Source organism: Nesoenas mayeri, assembly GCF_963082525.1.
Source record: "Nesoenas mayeri genome assembly, chromosome: 1".
Classification (NCBI taxonomy): Eukaryota; Metazoa; Chordata; class Aves; order Columbiformes; family Columbidae; genus Nesoenas; species Nesoenas mayeri.
The window spans coordinates 2,864,624-2,883,931 of NC_137541.1; the positions used below are offsets into that span (position 1 = coordinate 2,864,624).

The 19,308-nt window shown below is 44.4% G+C and overlaps 1 protein-coding gene across 1 annotated transcript in view; it reads right to left on the reverse strand.

Annotated features, from left to right (window-relative positions):
- The window catches only part of EXOC4 (exocyst complex component 4), a gene marked incomplete at its 3' end in the record, with an annotated part of 427,875 nt that overhangs the window by 359,571 nt on the left and 48,996 nt on the right, over positions 1-19,308 (reverse strand). The window contains exons 5-6 of the mRNA XM_080363326.1: positions 17,566-17,675; positions 5,796-6,039 (exon numbers count right to left, since the gene is read on the reverse strand). Of these exons, the coding sequence (XP_080219452.1) occupies positions 5,796-6,039; positions 17,566-17,675 (354 nt within the window). The remainder of the gene's footprint in view (positions 1-5,795; positions 6,040-17,565; positions 17,676-19,308) is intronic.

Consider the following 19,308-nt stretch of genomic DNA (forward strand, 5'->3'; position numbering starts at 1 on the left):
TATATATATACACACACACACATAAATATACACACATATATATAAATATATACACAGCAATATTTTTATGTATATATACATATATATACATATATATATACACATATATATATACATATACATATATATATATATATATATATCTATAACTTCTCATAGCAAGTGACTGAGAAGTAGTTGGGAGAAGTGGCTGGTCAACCAGACAGAAATAGGAGGACACCCAAATGTAGAAAAATTAGGAAATGGGGTTTTTATGTTTGAGGAATTGACACCAGCCTGGGTTGAAATGCTAAAGATCATGTCATGGGATCAAATTAATTATATGCCATGTAGAAAAACTCATCAGCGCAATCCCAACTCTTAATAACATCCCTTTACAAATGAATATGCAGTTATCCATATCCCTCCCTGCTGCCCCAGGAACATACAGTTTGGCAGGACTGAACTAGTGGGATAGTTGGACAAACTCAGTTTTATTGTCCCTGACTTCACATTATGAACTTATTATTTTAGTGATGGCTCCATAAACATTATACTGAAAAGAATTCAACATGATCTATTTGAAGATAGCCCTGAGCACTGCAGAGGGGTTGGACTAGATGAGCTTTGAAGGTCCCTTCCAACTCAAACTATTTTATGATTATATTAATTATTTGGATTTACATCCCAATGTCTTCCTATTCCCATCTTATAGACTGATAGACATTAATCTCTCCCACCCGCACTCTCCAGGGGTTCTAACTACCACCCCAATACATTTTCCACTCTCAACAACACTGTATTTCCATATCTCCCTGTTTTCAAGTTCACCTGCACCTCTAATTTTCCCATCTTCTAAATCTATCAGGTCATTTTTGAAACAAGGTGACCCGAGAGAGACACACACAGAGTCGGTGTCAGACAAACCAGCATCAAATCATATGGCCCAGATTTTATGTATATGGGGTTGCAGCACCAAGTGACCTCAACACAATACGTCCAGGGAATGACAGGGGAGCTTCTCAGGCAATTTGTCAGAGCAATCTCATCACCCCTTCACCCAGAAATACAGTGAATGTGTTGAGAGACAGCGACACACACCCCAAAGCAACTCCCACCGTCTGGGCAATAACACAATGAATTAATGCAGAGTGACTGCTGACACCTGAGCCAGGTCGCTAATGACAATTGGCACATTTTAGCAGCAATCACGTCCTTTGCCTGGTCAGGGTGTTGGTGTGTATGTAATTCCTGTGTTTATTTTAAAGCCCTGAGATAAGGTAAAAAGCCACAAGTGTATTATGAACACGTAGGGAAAAGCGCATTGAATCCGATTGATGGGATTTAGTAGTAAAATTGTCAATACGCCTCCTCTTACCGGGTGGATTTTTAACTACAACTAAAGCTCTGGTAATATATCCCTACCAAAATCTTGTCCCATCAATCTTCATATACATCCGGATTATTTTGCTTGTAAATTCAACAGTGTTCTATAATTCAGAAGAGACGCACAGGTTCATTAAGATAGAGCAGCTCTCCAAGCTAATACAACACTGCCTCTTCTACAAATCCTGTTCTCCACAACCCAAGATACACACGGTGTTCCAAAAAGCTGCACCAAATTTGAACTCACTGGTGCTGGGAAATTGGCTCCATCTTTTTGAAACACCCCATTTCTAAACATGCAGGTACCACCCATGCTCTAATGAGCCACTTCTCAAGGATAAGAATGACAATTCCTACCTTTAAGCCCTTACACATGAATTTTCTCCAAACACATATCTAAACATTTAGAAAACTTATCTAGACTTTAAGAACAGGCCACTTAAACTAAAGCCGAGGTCAACTGCAACTAGGCAAGATTCCAGCATAGTTTTAATTATAATAATTATTATTATTGTTATAGTCACAATTCCTGGAGGGTTGAACAGACATGGAGATGAGGTTCTCAGGGACATAGGGTAGTGCCAGTGTCAGGTTGGCCGTTGGACTCGATCCTGAGGATCTCTTACAACCAAAATGATCACATGTAGCACATTTTAGGAAACCTAAACATCAGCTGCATTACAGAGCCATGCAAGTCTTGTCTTTGTGATTCTATTGGTGAAAAACATCCTTCTGTCATTATATAGAATCACAGAATCATTTTGGTTGGAAGAGACCATCAAGCCCAACTGTTAACCCAACATTGGTACTAAACTACATCCCTCAGAAGCCCATCTACACGTCTTTTAAATATCTCCAGGGCTGGTGAGTCCAGCTCTGCCCTGGGCAGCCTGTTCCAATGCCCCACAGCCCTTTGGGGAAGAAATTGGTCCCCACATTCAACCTCAACCTTCCCTGGCGCAACTTGAGGCCGTTTCCTCTGCTCCTGGCGCTTGTCCCTGGGGAGCAGAGCCCGACCCCCCTGGCTCCAAGCTCCTTTCAGGCAGTTCAGAGATCAGAAGGTCTCCCCTCAGCTCCTGTTCTCCAGCTGAACATGGGCATCCTCAACCAGGTCGGTGTCATCTTCAGTTATTGATCCCCTCCAGTTTCACACCAACTCTCTATTCAGCTCAACCAAGTACTCAAATCAAAGGACAATTAACCCATGACCAAATGGGCCACATTATCAACATTGTAATCACTTTTCACTTTTGTGCACGCTCTAATTAATAAGCCCCCAAAAAAACACCTTGTACAGCATGGATGAGGCTTGACAAGGGGACTACAGGACCTCCATGTAAGAAAATAGACTTTATGAAGTGCTCAAAAGCTCATCCAAGAGGCGACTGCTTGGTGGTTCTATGAAGAAAGGCCCCAGGGAGGCACAACAGACATTGTTACTCTCTGGGAGCTACTTGTCCGAGTTACAACAAAGAAGAATTATTGATCTCAAAAATTTGGGGGCAATTAACAAAGGTTTTGTGGATAAATGTGAAACGTGGTGGCAAAAATTAGTATGGCCAAGCTTACTAGGTAAGGAGGCAAAAGGCAGTCAAATGAAAAAGAAAAAGGAAAAAATGCAAGATCATTGTCTGATCTCTTTAAATTTAGTGGCTGTTATCACATATGCAACTTTTGTGGACAGGTTCTAGAAATTATTTCTCTCTCATACAAGGAGAGAGCTCAACATCATTTTTATATAAGGTCCCAAAAAGAATTAGACAAGAGCCTCCACAAGCAGATTATTATCAACCTCGTCCCGAGCGGAGGAAAACTTCACCCTTTTCATACGGACAAAAGAAGATCCAACCTTTGGGAGCCACCACACGGCAACAGAGAAACGTGTATAAGTGTTCTGTGGACACCAAACCAGCCACAAATCTACATCCCCAGCAAGTCTGTCACTCACCTTATTAATCATCGTATGTGCCAGAAGTGAGAATTTATATGGATGCTGTTTAAAGTAAAATAGCTGAATCCATGAGCTCGGTGACAGACTACAGGGTATCCATGTGCGAGTTGTATTAAGGTGAACTGGAAAACATCTTCCTCATTGAATCCCGAGGTCAAATAAGAATCATGGACAACAGCCCAATGAATAATAAGCAGTTTCAGATGCTGCGTTATGCTCCAATTTGGGGTCTTACAGAACGCTCTTCAAATAGGACCATGTTCAGATTTATTGTTTTCTTGACAGCAGAAAGTCACTTTGTTTTGATTAAAAACTGTAGCTAATTTAAGGAGCAGTACACCATTCCACACTATAACTTATTCTTTTCAACATAAATGAGTCCACCTGCTTGCTGTAAACTTCACGTGCTATTCAGCTTTCGAATCAGTTCCTTATTCAACAGGAATTCAAGACACTTCACAGCTCTACAACATAAGCATCTTAAAGGCTCGAAAGCTCCTATTAAACATGCCAAAACCCATTAAACTTTGATGTACCTTACCCAACCCTCTGGGCAGGTTAATCTCATTAAACTATGATCTGATGCCATTTATCTATTTCTCTGGACAATGAGTAGTCATCCAGCCTCTCAAGACTGACTCATGAATGAGTATCAGGCACACGCTCTGCTCCCTCTTGGCCTCAGAAACTAAAACTCTGCCTTCTGACCCCCCAAAAAGCTTTCACCAAGTCTAGTCAATGGACTGAAGTTGGACCAAGGGCTGGACTTGATGATCTCCGAGGTCTTTTCCAACCCAGTCCATTCTGTGATCAGCATTGTAACTCTATGAATTCTTTCCACAGCAATGATAATGATACGAATTAATAAGACGACTTTATCAAGCGGAGGTTGTCCTTGGGAGTGATTTTCCACTACAAATATTCAATACAATGAAGACAAATTTTGGGTTTCATTTTGCTTTGCCACCATTCATTTCCGTGTCGACAGCAATCATTAAAATGTGCAGTATCACAAATTAATATTCCAGCTAGAAGCAACAGCAAATGCTTACAAAGTCCTATTTTACAAAGAACAGCTCTAGTGAGTCCTGAAGACCAGCAACATTTCTCTATTGGCTTCCACACCTTGCTATTCATGTAAATGAGGCTGCGAACCAATTAGCAATTTGGCCATATATTTACTGATATAATTAGTCCCATATACCATTTCAAAGCTTTGCACCTGCATCAGCTTAATTGGACTCTGCTACACTAGAAATAAATAACTGAGTTGAATCTTTTCAAGTCAAATTACGTAGGAGCTGATACTTTCCTTGGCAGCAGCACCAGCGCAACACAAGATATTCGTATTTGGTTTGGCACCATGGGTTCTTTACACTATACATACCAATCTGAGACAGCATTACAATCCAATCTGTTGTAAAGCTGCTTAGAATGAAAAGTTAGGCTAAAAAAACATAAAACCAAGTGCTTAATGCACCTCTCACTAGTTAAATAATGCTGGATTTTACTCCACTCCGCATTTTAAACAGTTGTTTAGCCAAAAAGTCCCTTCCAGGGCTAAGCATGGGAGGAAGTGTCTCTCTTTTGCACATCCTTCGCTGAGAAGCAACCATGTCTCCCCTTTTTGAATATGTTCTGAAGTTTCCAAGCCATTCAGGTGCTCAAGGCACATCAGCCTTTCAATGAGACCCGAGCATTTCTGAAAACCTAATTACAAAATTATCATTTTCACAGAATCCCAGGGGTTGGAAAGGACCTGGAAAGCTCATCCAGTGCAATCCCCCCATGGAGCAGGAACACCCAGATGAGGTTACACAGGAAGGTGTCCAGGCGGGTTGGAATGTCTGCACAGAAGGAGACTCCACAACCCCCCTGGGCAGCCTGGGCCAGGCTCTGCCACCCTCACCAGGAACAAGTTTCTTCTCAAATTTCAGTGGAATCTCCTGTGTTCCAGTTTGAACCCATTACCCCTTGTCCTGTCATTGGTTGTCACCGAGAAGAGCCTGGCTCCATCCTCCTGACACTCACCCTTTATATATCTGTAACCATGAATGAGGTCACCCCTCAGTCTCCTCTTGTCCAGCTCCAGAGCCCCAGCTCCCTCAGCCTTTCCTCACACGGGAGATGCTCCACTCCCTTCCGCATCTTGGTGGCTGCGCTGGACTCTCTGGAGCAGTTCCCTGTCCTGCTGGAACTGAGGGGCCACAACTGGACACAAGATTCCAGGTGTGGTCTCCCCAGGGCAGAGCAGAGGGGCAGGAGAACCTCTCTGACCTACTGACCATCCCCTTCTAACCCACCCCAGGTACCATTGGCTTCCCGGCCACAAGGGCCCAGTGCTGGCTCATGCTCATCCTGCTGTCCCCAGGACCCCCTTCAAATCCTTCCTTCCTTCAAATCAAAATTAACAGATACAACACCCTTCTCAGGGTTCCTTTCTGCAGAGATGCAGGTTCAGCAGTTGAGATAACCTTACCGAGGCTGATTTTCCTGGGACAGGTTCTCCCCTCTCTGATACCCATTGTCAGCCACTTGGGTTGTGGATCTCTTCACAATCTGCTTGAGCTCTTGTTCCAGGCGATCCTGGATGGCTTTCACGGTTTCGGGGATCTTCTTCAGCTTGGCCAGCCCTTTGATGAGCACACCCATGAACACAGTGCTGTTCTCCTCCGGATCCAGGTCCGTATCTTCTTTCATTTCCAGAAAGCTTGTTTCTCGCACTAGAATAGATTCAAAAAAAGGATAACGGAAGATTTGAACTATTAAATACAAGCTTCACATCATAGAGAACAAGTATAGAAACAGAACTCCCATCACTTCGAGCAACCAAGGAATAAAGCAGGAACACCCTGATTTTGAGGGGAAGCAGTGGATATTGGTTTGGTTAGGGGGATTCCCTATATATAAACACCATAGCCCATATATTTGATTGATTCAGAAACAGATACAATTGGGCAAGTTAAATTCCAGCTGAGAAAGCAAGCCTAGTGCAATTAAATACCTATAAATGAGAAGGTATTATATCACTACTAATTCCCTGAATGTGTTTCAATGAGTTAAAAGCCCTCGATTTCTAACCCAGTTGGTTTTTTCCCCACTATATTCTTCACAAGAGAGGAATTTTCTTCATAAACATTATCAGCCTTCACAGATTTCTGATGAATTCAGCAAAGTTTACACTGCCAAAGTGAATGATCATTCAATGTTATCCTCTTGTGCTTTATTACGTCTGTCAAGGGGGTGATGAAGTTACTCAAATCTTTTTGCAAAGCTTATGGAAGGGAAAAGCAAGAAGAACTGAAGAGGATGTTGTGGGCAGAGTCCTCCTAAAGTACCACAGATTGCACAGGGAAAAAATCTGTTGCTAAGCGACAAGGAGGGAAAAAGCAAAAGGTACTACGCTTGTTTTAAGTATGTTCATTAATCAACACTTCTTCATTTACAGATATCACCCAGTAAGAAACAAAAGGATGTGTCTGTTAAAGACTGGGTGAGACATGTAATAAATACATTCAAACACTTATGTCAAGCGTCTTGAAGGCAAATGCAGTGAAAGCATCTTGGAAGGTCTGGAGTCCCACGGATTCTTCACAGCCGGAGCAGCAGAACACGGACAAATGGCACTAAAGGATGGGCTGAACTTGTGCCATCCACCGGATCCTCGCCTACAAATCCAAACCAAACGGCTGTTTCACCCTCCTGGTACTGAACCCTGATAGGGGCTGTTGGGTGACAGATGAATCCCGTGCTTTCCACCGCTCAACAGATTCTTGTTACTTAAAGCTTTATCCAAGAAGCTGAATGCATGTCAAAAAATCCACCAGAAGGATTTAAGTGACACGGCAGAAATCAAAAGCGGCTTGTGACAAGCAGCATGGAGCCCTGTAGCTGTCTAAGGCTACGACACTCAACACAGGAGCATCAGCACAAGATCAAGAAAACGATACCTCAAAAGAGCCCGTACGATGCCACATTATGAACAGCATCACGATGAGCAGATAACACAGATTTCAATGTCAGTTTACACCAACCTCCAGAGCAGAGGCTGATTCTTTCCATCAGTGTAATTCCAAACACCTCTCGCTCAAACCAAACTCACCATCCATACGCTTCTGCATCTCAACCTAAAGCACCAGCAAGACGGCCGGTAAGAGTGAGGTGAGACGGGATCCTGTGATGGAACTACACATCACGATGGAGAACGACATCTGCTTTCTGGTCATCAACAGAGAGATCAAGTAACACTTTTCTTCTCTTTCACACACGGTTTGCTCAAAGAAAGCCTATTTAAACTTGTAATTTGGGCAAGTTGTGGGGCAAGCACCTAGAAATGTATTCATTAAAAATCAGCAAGGATAATACAGGAGATTACAAAGACACATAAGGAATAATAGCAGTTACAAGTTAACAACATATTCCTGCCCAAAGCTCTCATGTCACACACCTTCCAACCCATTTCTGTGCAGTGTCTGTCCATTTTAATGCTACTTGTTATTCTCAAAAACACACACGTGCCAGGAAACATGGAAAACGAGCTCTTTGGAACAAGAGATGTGGAACAGATAACCTGGGAAATGCTAGAGAAGAAAAGTCTGGACTTACTGTTTAAACAAACTCCAAGTATCTTGTTGCGCCGAGTTGAATGCAAAGATTCCCCCAGCCTTAACCTTCCATAGAATGGGTCCCCATCATTACCCTGTGATCCCTTTGGAATCGGGCTGTAAATTGTTCTTAATATCACACAAAGAGGGAGGAAATACCACGGCATCCAAATGCGGGGACAGCATTTAAGACAATTAAAGGCAGCAATCTCGCCAAGAACTCTGCTGGCAGACGAAGACGAACCCTCTTGCGTTTTCAAAAGAGCAAACCAATTTTGAACACTTGCATATAGTCAGGGCACTGATTTACATCTCTCACAAAAAACAGCAAAGGGAATCGTTCAATATGTAGCAGGAGCGCACTGGTCTGCAAGTTTTGTTAGGTCTGGTCTTTTGATGGAACAGTAGGGACCATGTTTCTCGCACATTCTGCCTATTAAACAGGTATCCTGGGTAGATTTGGGGGCCCATTTATCTGTAAGATCTGACAAGATTCCAACCCCAGACAACTGCAGATGTTCATTCCCTGCATCTTGCCCGCTTCAAACATCCTCTTCTGCCATTTAATGGCACCAAGGGGTTGTTTGACCAGGAATCAGCCCCTCCTGTCCCCCAGCTCTTCAAAAAAAAGGCATCAAAGGCATTTGTAAAGAAGTTCATCTACAAAATTGCAGCCCTGTGCACTCTTTTCTGTGGGCAGGAGCTCCATGGGTGAAGGAAGATGTTCCTACAGATCAGCTCTCAGAACTGAAGCCTCGATCTGTATTTACTCTTAAGCCAAGAACATGAATGGCTTTGTAATTCATGTGTATCAAGACAAAAGTACAAGAGTGTCAGAGCTTATTCCTGGCTTTTAACATTCAACAGTTCCTACCTGAAATGCTTCTGTAAAACATGTGCCCCTTTAAAGGGGTAAGATCATCATAGAAGTGTAAAGAAACCATGAACAATTTCTCCTACGGATGTCTGCAATGATCATTTTTATCAAAGGTTCTAAACTGTGAGTCTGCTATTTAGATTTGGTTTGATTAACCTCTTCCCCTTGGGAGTATAACAAGTGAAACATGATGTCGGCAAATAAATAAAGTTGAAATTATTACAGTTGCTCTTCTCAAACATAATGAAGCCTTAAAACTTCAATTTGCAACTTCATGCTAAAATAAAACAGGTTCAACATCCAGCTTTACTGTCCCATCTCAGTTACCAACTCTTGTACGTTGAGCCATTCAAACCACTGGAAATACAAGATGGCGTGAAGCCCATTTGAGGCTTTTCCAGATCAGACACGTCACTTCAAATGGTTTTAGCTGGACTGACCTCTTATGAAACCTACATTTCTGCATCATTTAGTGATTGCAAGTGGTTTTCATGGTTTAAGTCCATTCTAAGATGACACCAAATCACAGAATCACACAGAATGGTTGAGCTGACAAGAACCTCTGGAGGTCACCTGCTCCAACCTCCCTGCCCAAGCTGGTTGCCCAGGACAATGTCCTAGGATGGAGATGCCACATCCTCCCTGGGCAACCTGTGCCAGCGCTGTCACCCTCACAGTGAGAAACCCCAAGTGTTTCCTGATGTTTAGAGGGAACCTCCCATGCATTGGTTTGTGCCCAGGGCCTCTGGTCCTGTCACTGAGCAGACCCTGGCTCCGTCCTCTTTGCATCTTCCTTTTAGGCATTTATACACTTAAACAAGATCGTCCTTGCACCTTCTGCAGGCTGAGCAGTCCCATCTCTCTCAGCCTTTCCTCAGGCGAGGTGCTCCAGTCCTTGCACCAATTCCATGGCCCTTTGCTGGACTCTCTCCAGTATGTCTACATTTCTCTCCCCAGTGCTGAGTAAAGGGGAAGGCTCTCTGACCTAGCAAGACTTGAACTAACGCAGCTCCAGATATCTTTGCAGCAAGGTACAGTGTTGACTGCTCATGTTCAACTTGGTGTCCACCAGGACCCCCACATCCTTTTCTGCCAAGCTGCTTCCCAACTTGGTGAGCCTCAACATGTCTCGGTGCCTGGAATTGTTCTGCTCCATGGAACCATAGAAGCATTTAGGCTGGAAAAGACCAACCATCAACCAAACACCGCCAAGGTCCACCATTCAACCAAGTCCCTAAGAGCCACATCTACACGTCCTTTCAATACCTCCATGGATGGTGACTCCACCACTTCCCTGGGCAGCCTGTTGCAATGCTTGAGAATCCTTTCAGTTAAGAGTCTTCTCCTAAAACCCAGCACAAACCTCCCCTGGTGCATCTTGAGGATGTTTCCTCTTCTCCTCTCACTTCCAAGCAATGTAGGGTCAGAGCTGAAATAAATACTATAGAGCGGTTTGCAGTTCCTCTGGTTGGACTTCATGAGGTTCCTGTCAGCCCATTTCTCCAGCTTGCACTGGTCCCTCTGGGTGGCAGCACAACCCTCTGGAGCATCAGCCACTCCTCCCAGTTTGGTCTCATCAGGAAACTTGCCAAGGGTACGCTCTGCCCCACCATCCAGATCAGCAATTAAGGTGCTGAACAGGATGGAACCCAGTAGGACCACCAGGTGACACCAGTTACCAGCCACCAACGCGACTTGGTGCCACTGATCACCAGCCGCAATATCCTGCCATTCCGATCCACCTGGCTGCTCATCCAGCCTGTACATCAACCATTTCTCTATTAGGATCTTATACAAGACAGTGTCAAAGACCTGACTGAAAGGCAGGCAGCAGGCAGACCTGCTGGAAAGCAGCTCTGCAGAGAAGGACCTGGGAGTTCTGGTTGACAACAGGGTGACCATGAGTCACCAATGTGCCCTGGTGGCCAAGAGGCCAATGGTTCCTGGGGTGTGTTAGGAAAAGTGTGACCAGCAGGTCAGGGAGGTTGTTCCTCCCCCTCTGCTCTGCCCTGGGGAGGCCACATCTGGAGTCTGGTGTCCAGTTCTGAGCTCCCCAGTTTAAGAAGGACAAGGAATTACTGGAGGGAGTCCAGTGGTAGGACACAAAGATGCTGAGGGGTCTGGAGCACCTTTCTGATGAGGAGACACAGAGAGCTGGGGCTGTTCAGCTGGAGAAGAGAAGCTGAGAGGGGATCTCATCACTGGTTATAAATATCTCCAGGGTAGGTGCCAGAGGATGGACCAGACTCTGTTCAGTGGTGCCCAACAACAGGATGAGGGGCAACGGGCACAGACTGAAGCACAGGAGGGTCCATCTGAACATGAGGAGAAACTTCTTTCCTTTGAGGTGCCAGAGCCTGGCCCAGGCTGCCCAGAGAGGCTGTGGAGTCTCCTTCTCTGAGACATTCAAACCCGCCTGGACACCTTCCTGTGTGATCTGCTCTGGTGACCCTGCGTTAGCAGGTGGGTTGGAATGCATGATCTCCAGAGGTCCCTTCCAACCCCAACCATCCTGTGATTCTGTGTAATATTCACTGCTCTCCCCTCATCTACCAGCCCAGTCATTTCATCCTACAAGCTGATGTAGTTGGTCAAGTACAACCTGCTCTTGGTGAAGCCATGCTGACTACCCCCAATGATTTTCTTGTTCTGATCATCACTGAAAACCACTTACGGAGTATAACACTTAAATATGGCTTCTCAAAAGCCTCCCAAATCATTACCCTAAAGCAATCATAATTTTGCCACACTCTCCACTGAAATATTCAAACATTTTTCAAAAGTTTTTCATCAAGCAAGCGCTGCACCCAAAAACACCCAACTCTGTGTCTAAGCAGTGAAAAACCTACCCTCTGTAAATCACTAAAAAGTTGAATCACGTGCTTCATGGATTCAACACCTCCATAGTTATAAAGGTAGAAAGACTGCTGCCTCATTTCATGATGCCCTATAAAAACACCTCCTCCAACTGCCAATACCCTCATTTGTACAGTTCTGCCATCTCACAAGAAAGAAACAACTGCAAGAGGCATTTTAAGAGCTCCGGTCTGGTCCCCAGAAAAACCAATGTTGATAACTCATTTAAGCAAAGCAGCAAAAGAAAAGACTCTTGGGTCTTGTTTTTCATTCCAATGAATAGTCAAAACTTGCTGCTACTCATTACAGAAGATTTCATTAGCTCTGTGCTTTTATGGACAGCTAGTAAAACTTAATGCACTGTTTTTCCATGACTTATGTCCTTTCTACTTAGATCCTTTCTGCCTTCAATCCTTCTAGAGAAAAAGATGCAGGTTCATAGCACCCCAAAGGTGTAATCTAAGACTTGAAGAAACGTCACCTGTTAATTTCTGGTGCCAAATCCTTGTTCTGACCAATGCATGAAGCCAACGAGCAACAAATGGACAATTAATTACAAATGGGTCCTTTAAACATTTGGGTCATTTTCTGCTCTTACTACAAACCCCAGAAGATGGGTCTCAGATCAAGAACCTCAAAGCCTCAAGGCAAATCTCTTTCTAAACCGGCTCTTCACACCATTCGATCTATAGTTTAAGGATGTTAGTCTTCCGAAATCATTTCATTCTGAGCAAACTGTACCAGGTACCTCCGTAAGCCGTGCTCAAAATCCTCTTAATACACCCAAACATGAAAACTGAGCCTCTAAAAGAAAATATAAGTGCATGGTAGCCAAGTATCTTACATTGGGACCACATTTAAGAATAATGAAATGATGCAGGAAGAGTGACTAAACATTACCCTCTTGCCTTTCAACAGATGGATCTAAAGTTTCCTCAACTTGCCCTTACCCAAACATACAAATTAAACACAGTGCTCAGCCTCAAGTCAGGACAAACCCTTAGTGAGGACCATTAATGACACAAATCACAGTCCTGCAAAAACAAAACAAGAAATGACTTGAAAGGCTTCCAGGTTTTTTTACACAGTTAGAAACCCTCTTGAACTGCAGGAAGCAGCTTCCTCTGAAACACCCCAGGCACTAAATACACCCCGAGATAAGAGCAAAGTCTGGTTTACATGCAGTGCTGCAATACAGAGGGAGAAAATCAAACTCGCCACTGGACTCCCATCCAGTCCTCAGCTGGATTTGTGCCAACGCAAAACAGCTACAATGGGAAAACTGTGTTTCAGTTCGGGGACCATTTAATTGTTGGTACAAATGACAGCGAAAAGTCACCCAACTGGTGTTAGATCCTCAGGCAAAGTTAATAGGGAAAAAATATATTCATTGAGCATGTTTCAAGTGAAAGTAATTGGAACAGAGTACAACAATCTCATTTTTAGAGCCATCCTTAAAACTGGACCCTCAAGCTTGGCTCCTGCAGGGATGTTGCACGACCAGGTTCACAGATCTCCCCATGTTTTCATCTACACAGAAGTACCACAGAATCCCAGAATGTCAAGGGTTGAAAGGGACCTGGAAAGCTCATCCAGTGCAATCCTCCCATGGAGCAGGAACACCCAGATGAGGTTACACAGGAAGGTGTCCAGGCGAGTTGGAATGTCTGCACAGAAGGAGACTCCACAACCCCCCTGGGCAGCCTGGGCCAGGCTCTGCCACCCTCACCAGGAAGAAGTTTCTTCTCAAATTTAAGTGGAACCTCTTGTGTTCCAGTTTGAACCCATTGCCCCTTGTCCTACCATTGGTTGTCACTGAGAAGAGCCTGGCTCCATCCTCCTGACACTCACCCTTTAGATATCTGTAAACATGAATGAGGTGACCCCTCAGTGTCCTCTTGTCCAGCTCCAGAGCCCCAGCTCCCTCAGCCTTTCCTCACACAGGAGATGCTCCACTCCCTTCAGCATCTTGGTGGCTGCGCTGGACTCTCTCCAGCAGTTCCCTGTCCTGCTGGAACTGAGGGGCCACAACTGGACACAATATTCCAGGTGTGGTCTCCCCAGGGCAGAGCAGAGGGGCAGGAGAACCTCTCTGACCTACTGACCACCCCCTTCTAACCCACCCCAGGTCCCATTGGCTTCCTGGCCACAAGGGCCCAGTGCTGGCTCATGGTCACCCTGCTGTCCCCAGGACCCCCAGGTCCCTTTCCCCTACACTGCTCTCTAATAGGTCATTCCCCAACTTACACTGGAACCTGGGGTTGTTCCTGCCCAGATTCAAGACTCTACACTTGCCCTTCTTCTATTTCATTAAATTTTCCCTGCCCAGCTCTCCAGCCTGTCCAGGTCTCTGATGGCAGCACAGCTTCCAGTGTCACCACTCCTACCAGCTTGGTGTCATCAGCAAACTTGCTGACAGTCACTCTATTCCCTCATCCAAATCATTGATGACTATATTGAATAATACCGGCCCCAGCACTGCCCCCTGAGGCACTGCACTGGATCCAGGCCTCAACTGGACTCTGCCCCATTGACCACGACTCTCTGGCTTCTTTACCTCACTAACCGGTTGTCCAGCCAACACTCCCCCAGTTTCACAGCAAGGATGCTGTGGGAGACTGTGTCAAATGCTCATGAAGAAAGAGCCATGAGTGTAACTAGACTTGACCTCAGAAGCCACCATGCTGCTTGGATCTGGCAGCAACATTTTTCTCTTAGAGCTGAGAAGTTTGGGTTGCTAAAGTCTATTATCTCTTCAGCATAAAATTTACATACGCCACCAATAACAAGATCATTTATCACCACCTCAGCTCATCTTTTGTTGACTTTCTCAAAATTATTCTCAGGGTTTTTTCGGGAAAGGGCTCTCTTGGGTTCGCCATGTACTGGGGGAGCACGTTTTATAGTTCCAGGAAGAGTCTGGCAAAGCAGGAACCTTCATAAATACTCTTTGGAGTACAGAAGGTTCAAGCAGAGAAATATAATTTCAAAGTGAATTTATTTCTCTGAACTGGCACGAAGGGAAAATGTGAGTGGTAAACTGCTCTATCTACAATCCTCAGGTGAACGTTACTGAAGGGTTTGTTTATTTTAAATGCAGCAGGAACAGCTTTAATTTCTTTATAAAGATTCTACAGCACAAGGTAACATCTCCTCTGGGAAGTGAATGCAGAAAGGACTCAAAATGTTGGCATCTTTGCTGAGATGGGTTGAATGAGTCAGTGCTTTATAACGACACGTATTAATATGCACGGCCGCTTTGTTTCATCAATAAAAAGCCAAAGAACTTAAGCGACTCAAGGCAGAAACAGCTTTTGTTATGCATACACATAAGTTTTAAACCCGCTGCTAGTTGCACAGTCCTGGAAAAGGCTACTTTTCGATAAAATTACGTGGGAAAAATATGCATAAGTACATTGTGCACTTGAAGCAAAACCATATGCATACTTTATGCTGATCAAATGGTTTTGATTTTAATCCAGATCTTGCCCAGCCTGGGAGACTCACCCACCACTTCACTGAACAGTACGGAGTGTAATAAGGAGCCAGGTAAAACATTCTCCGATGCTCTGGGCATGAAGAACAAGAGAAGAGTCCAAGAAAGGACAATTTCTAAGGCAGATTCTCAGCCGACCTATAACAACCGACTGCAGTTGAGGATGAAACCACAAGAGCTTTTGTTTTCAAGCCTTTGGAGTCAAATGAGCAACGCAACTTAATGTTCACAAACAAACCAGTTCTTAGAGAGCATTCCTGTGGTTCTGACCTGTTGCTTGTAGCCTACAACCCTCATTCAAATACGGTACGAAATAACTGTTTATCAGGGCAGGCTGGGACAGGTGATGTTAAACACATTCAACATAGCATCAAGCAAATAGAAAAAGAACTTACTAATTTTTAGAAGTTTCAGATGGGTCAGAGAACACTTACCTAGCTATGCTCTAAGGATGCTAGGGCCAGTTCTTGTTCTGCTGCCAAAAGTAATTAATAACACATCTTTTTCATAAAAATCACAGGATGGTTTGTGTTGAAGGGGATGTTCAAAGCTCACCCAGTGCCCTCCTGCCATGAGCAGGGACATCTTTACCAGCTCAGGTTACTCAGAGCCCTGTCCAGCCTGGCCTGGGATGTCTCCAGGGATGGTTCATCCACCACCTCTCTGGCCAACCTGGGCCAGGCTCTCACCACCCTCAGGGCCAACAATTTCTTCTTCATGTCCAGCCTGAATCTCCCTCCTTTAGTTTCAAACCATCATCCCTTGTCTTATCGCAACAGGCCCTGCTCAAAAGTCTGTCCACATCTTTCTTAAAGGCTTGTTTAAGTCCAGAAAGGCCACAATAAGGTCTCTGTAGGGCTTCTGTTCTCCAGCTGAACACCCCAACTCTCTCAGCCTGTCCCCCAGCAGAGCTGTTCCAGCCTCGGATCATTCATGTGGTTCCTCTGGCCCCTCTCCAGTAGGTCCATGTGTGTCCTGTGCTGAGGACCCAGAGCTGGACACCTAAACATATAAATATCAACAAGTATATGCTATACTGTAAAGGGAACCACTAAAAAAAGTTGATAACCTAAAAACTGTTCTTTGAAAACACAGTCTCACCACTGATTTGTGTCTCTTGGGCTGTAAGGTGTGATGAGAAATCCCTATCAGCTCCATAACTTCAGGCTTTTGTTCTTATTATACGGAGAATTAATATTCTAGGTGCAAAGTAATGGCACTCACTATAGAACTAACTAATGGAAAAGAAGTTTAACATTTACAGTGGTCAGACTGGGATTCAGTTTTATGTGGTTTCTTTTCTCAGCTCCCCAAAATCACATGATCTTTAGGAAGAAACTTCACACTGATGACACAGACAAAAATAGGAATTCTTGGGTTTCTTTCCCCAGAATTTCATACAGTTCTTCTCTTCCAGATTTCCATGACCAAGCTGCCATTTCCAGCTCTGAAAGTTTGTACTGACACATCACTGACTCCTCACAAACCTCCGCTATGTAAAAGTACAACCTCAGCATCAGAGACCAGCCAACCCTACCAGAGCAGGGCTGAATAATGAACAGCCCTACAAGAGCAAAGAACAAGAATGATCAAAGGAAGGAGTCTGGGAGGTAAGCACAACAAGAACAACCAGAAACAGGCAGCCAAAGAAAAAGGACAACAGGATTTGTAAGGATGAGAAAAGCAAAGACTCTCTACATTTGAGCAATGCTGAAACAGTCAACTTGGGAAAGGCAGGAGGGAAAGATGTAGGTCACTTCTGTATTTTTCATTTTATTCATTTGTTAAACAAGGGCAACCCCACTTATTAATCTACTGTAACAATATGAGGATTAATTTTCCATCTGTGCAGCACTTTGAAAGCCTCATACAAAAGCATCAACGAAACGAGTGTTTTGCTCCGTGACCGCTGCAGTAGCAGGTAGACAAAGACCACCGGATTATTCCTGTGCACAGACAGACCTTTAGTTCCAAGTTCAAGTTCCCTCAAGGAGAAGTTTTGACCTTTTGGCTCCAAGACAGCAAAAACCTTGTGCAACATGTCCACATACCTGCCTGTCTACATGAAACAACGTAGGAGAAACCTCTATGAAAACGAAACTGACTGCAAATCTCTCTTCTGCCCAAGATACCAAGATCCAGATCAAAAAAGGCACAGAAAACTAAGTGTATTTAATTCAAGTGGATGGGGAAGTGAGGAATGGTGAGGAATGATGACTTGCCGAAGTCCTGCACATAGCACACACCACTCACTCATTCCATGACATAGCACAAATCCCTTCCCAAATTTTTGCCTCAGGACCCCCCCACCAGCAGCCAACCATGAACAGTGGATGATAACATTATTATTCCTGCAAAACCAGCTGAAGATGGACAAATGAATTCTGTGAGGAATGCGTGTGACTTGGATACTCACTGCTGGAGCTCCCAGGAGTACTGAACTGGGACGTTTCGAGGAACTTTCGAGGTGTAGATAAGTTAGTGACGTCCATGAGAGGCACAGGAGAGGCGTCTTTCACAAGTGAACTGTGAGAGGAAAGAATTGAAGCAAACAGTTTAGTATTCACAACAAATAATTCATTTATTCATCAAATTCATAAGACTAAGCAACAGTTATTTATAATGGTTTTGATACAAGAGGTTTATAAAACTTAAAGCACGAGGTCACAGAAAAATCCAAGCAGATGTTTACATATATACACTTGATTGAAAAGGGAAAAGGCCAAAAAAACCATGATGAGGGAACACTATATATCAGAGACAAAATTTGGTGCCCTAAGGACTCCCTGAATTTAGTAGTACCCCAGATTTTTCCCGCTGGTCACAGCAACATGATCAGGGCACAGGCACACTGGAGTTGCCACAGCACAGGATTCTTTCCCAATAGACACATTCACCTCCAGCACAATTAACTACTCCTAGCACAATGATAAATTAGCATGAAATCATTAAGATCTTTCTAGAAAGGCACATATTCAGAAGAGATGCTCCCACTTCCACAGCTCTGGTCAACCACTTAATCCTTGAAGCTTCTCTAGTTCCCACTAGAAACTTCCATCCTTTTTCAACCCCTTCCTATTCCTGTTCTGAGCACACCTACATGAATCCCTCTCCAAATGAAGCTTCTTACTCAAAGACTTCTGACCTGGCCATTTTCACAATAAATTCATATAATATTATCTGCCGAAAACATGTCATGCTGTCCCAGCTGGATAATGAAAGGCATCAAGTTGGATGGCGCAGGGAAATGCCATAAGGAAATCATCTATAAGAAAAAGCAGCAGGGAAGGCTCCTATAGTGGAGCACTAACCCATGTCCCTAAGAAACTCAACTCCATGTTTGTTCAACCCCTCCAGGGATGGTGACATCACCACTGCCCTGGGCAGCCTGTTCCAATGCCCAATAACCCCTTCTGGGAAGGAATTCTTCCAAATATCCAATCTGAACCTTTGCTGGTGCAACTTGAGGCCTTTTCCTCTCCATAAACATTATTGCATGCTGGTCAACAGCCAGGCTAGGGCAGCACACTGAAGCAAAGCAACAACACAGTCCTTGATGTAAGAGTTCATATTCTCAAATGTCACAGAATCACAGGATGGTTAGGGTTGAACGGACCTCTGTAGATCATCCAGTCCAACCCACCTGCTAACGCAGGGTCACCAGAGCAGATCGCACAGGAAGGTGTCCAGGCGGGTTTGAATGTCTCAGAGAAGGAGACTCCACAACCTCTCTGGGCAGCCTGGGCCAGGCTCTGGCACCCCAAAGGAAAGAAGTTTCTCCTCATGTTCAGATGGACCCTCCTGTGCTTCAGTCTGTGCCCGTTGCCCCTCATCCTGGCGTTGGGCACCACTTAACAGAGTCTGGTCCATCCTCTGACACCCACCCTGGAGATATTTATAACCATTGATGAGATCCTCTCTCAGCTTCTCTTCTCCATCTCAACAGCCCCAGCTCTCTCAGTGTCTCCTCATCACAAAGATGCTTCAGACCCCTCAGCATCTTTGTATCCCACCACTGGACTCCCTCCAGTAATTCCTTGTCCTTCTTAAAATGGGGAGCCCAGAACTGGACCCAGAACTCCAGATGTGGCCTCCCCAGGGCAGAGCAGATGGGGAGGAACAACCTCCCTGATCTGCTGGTCACACTTTTCCTAACACA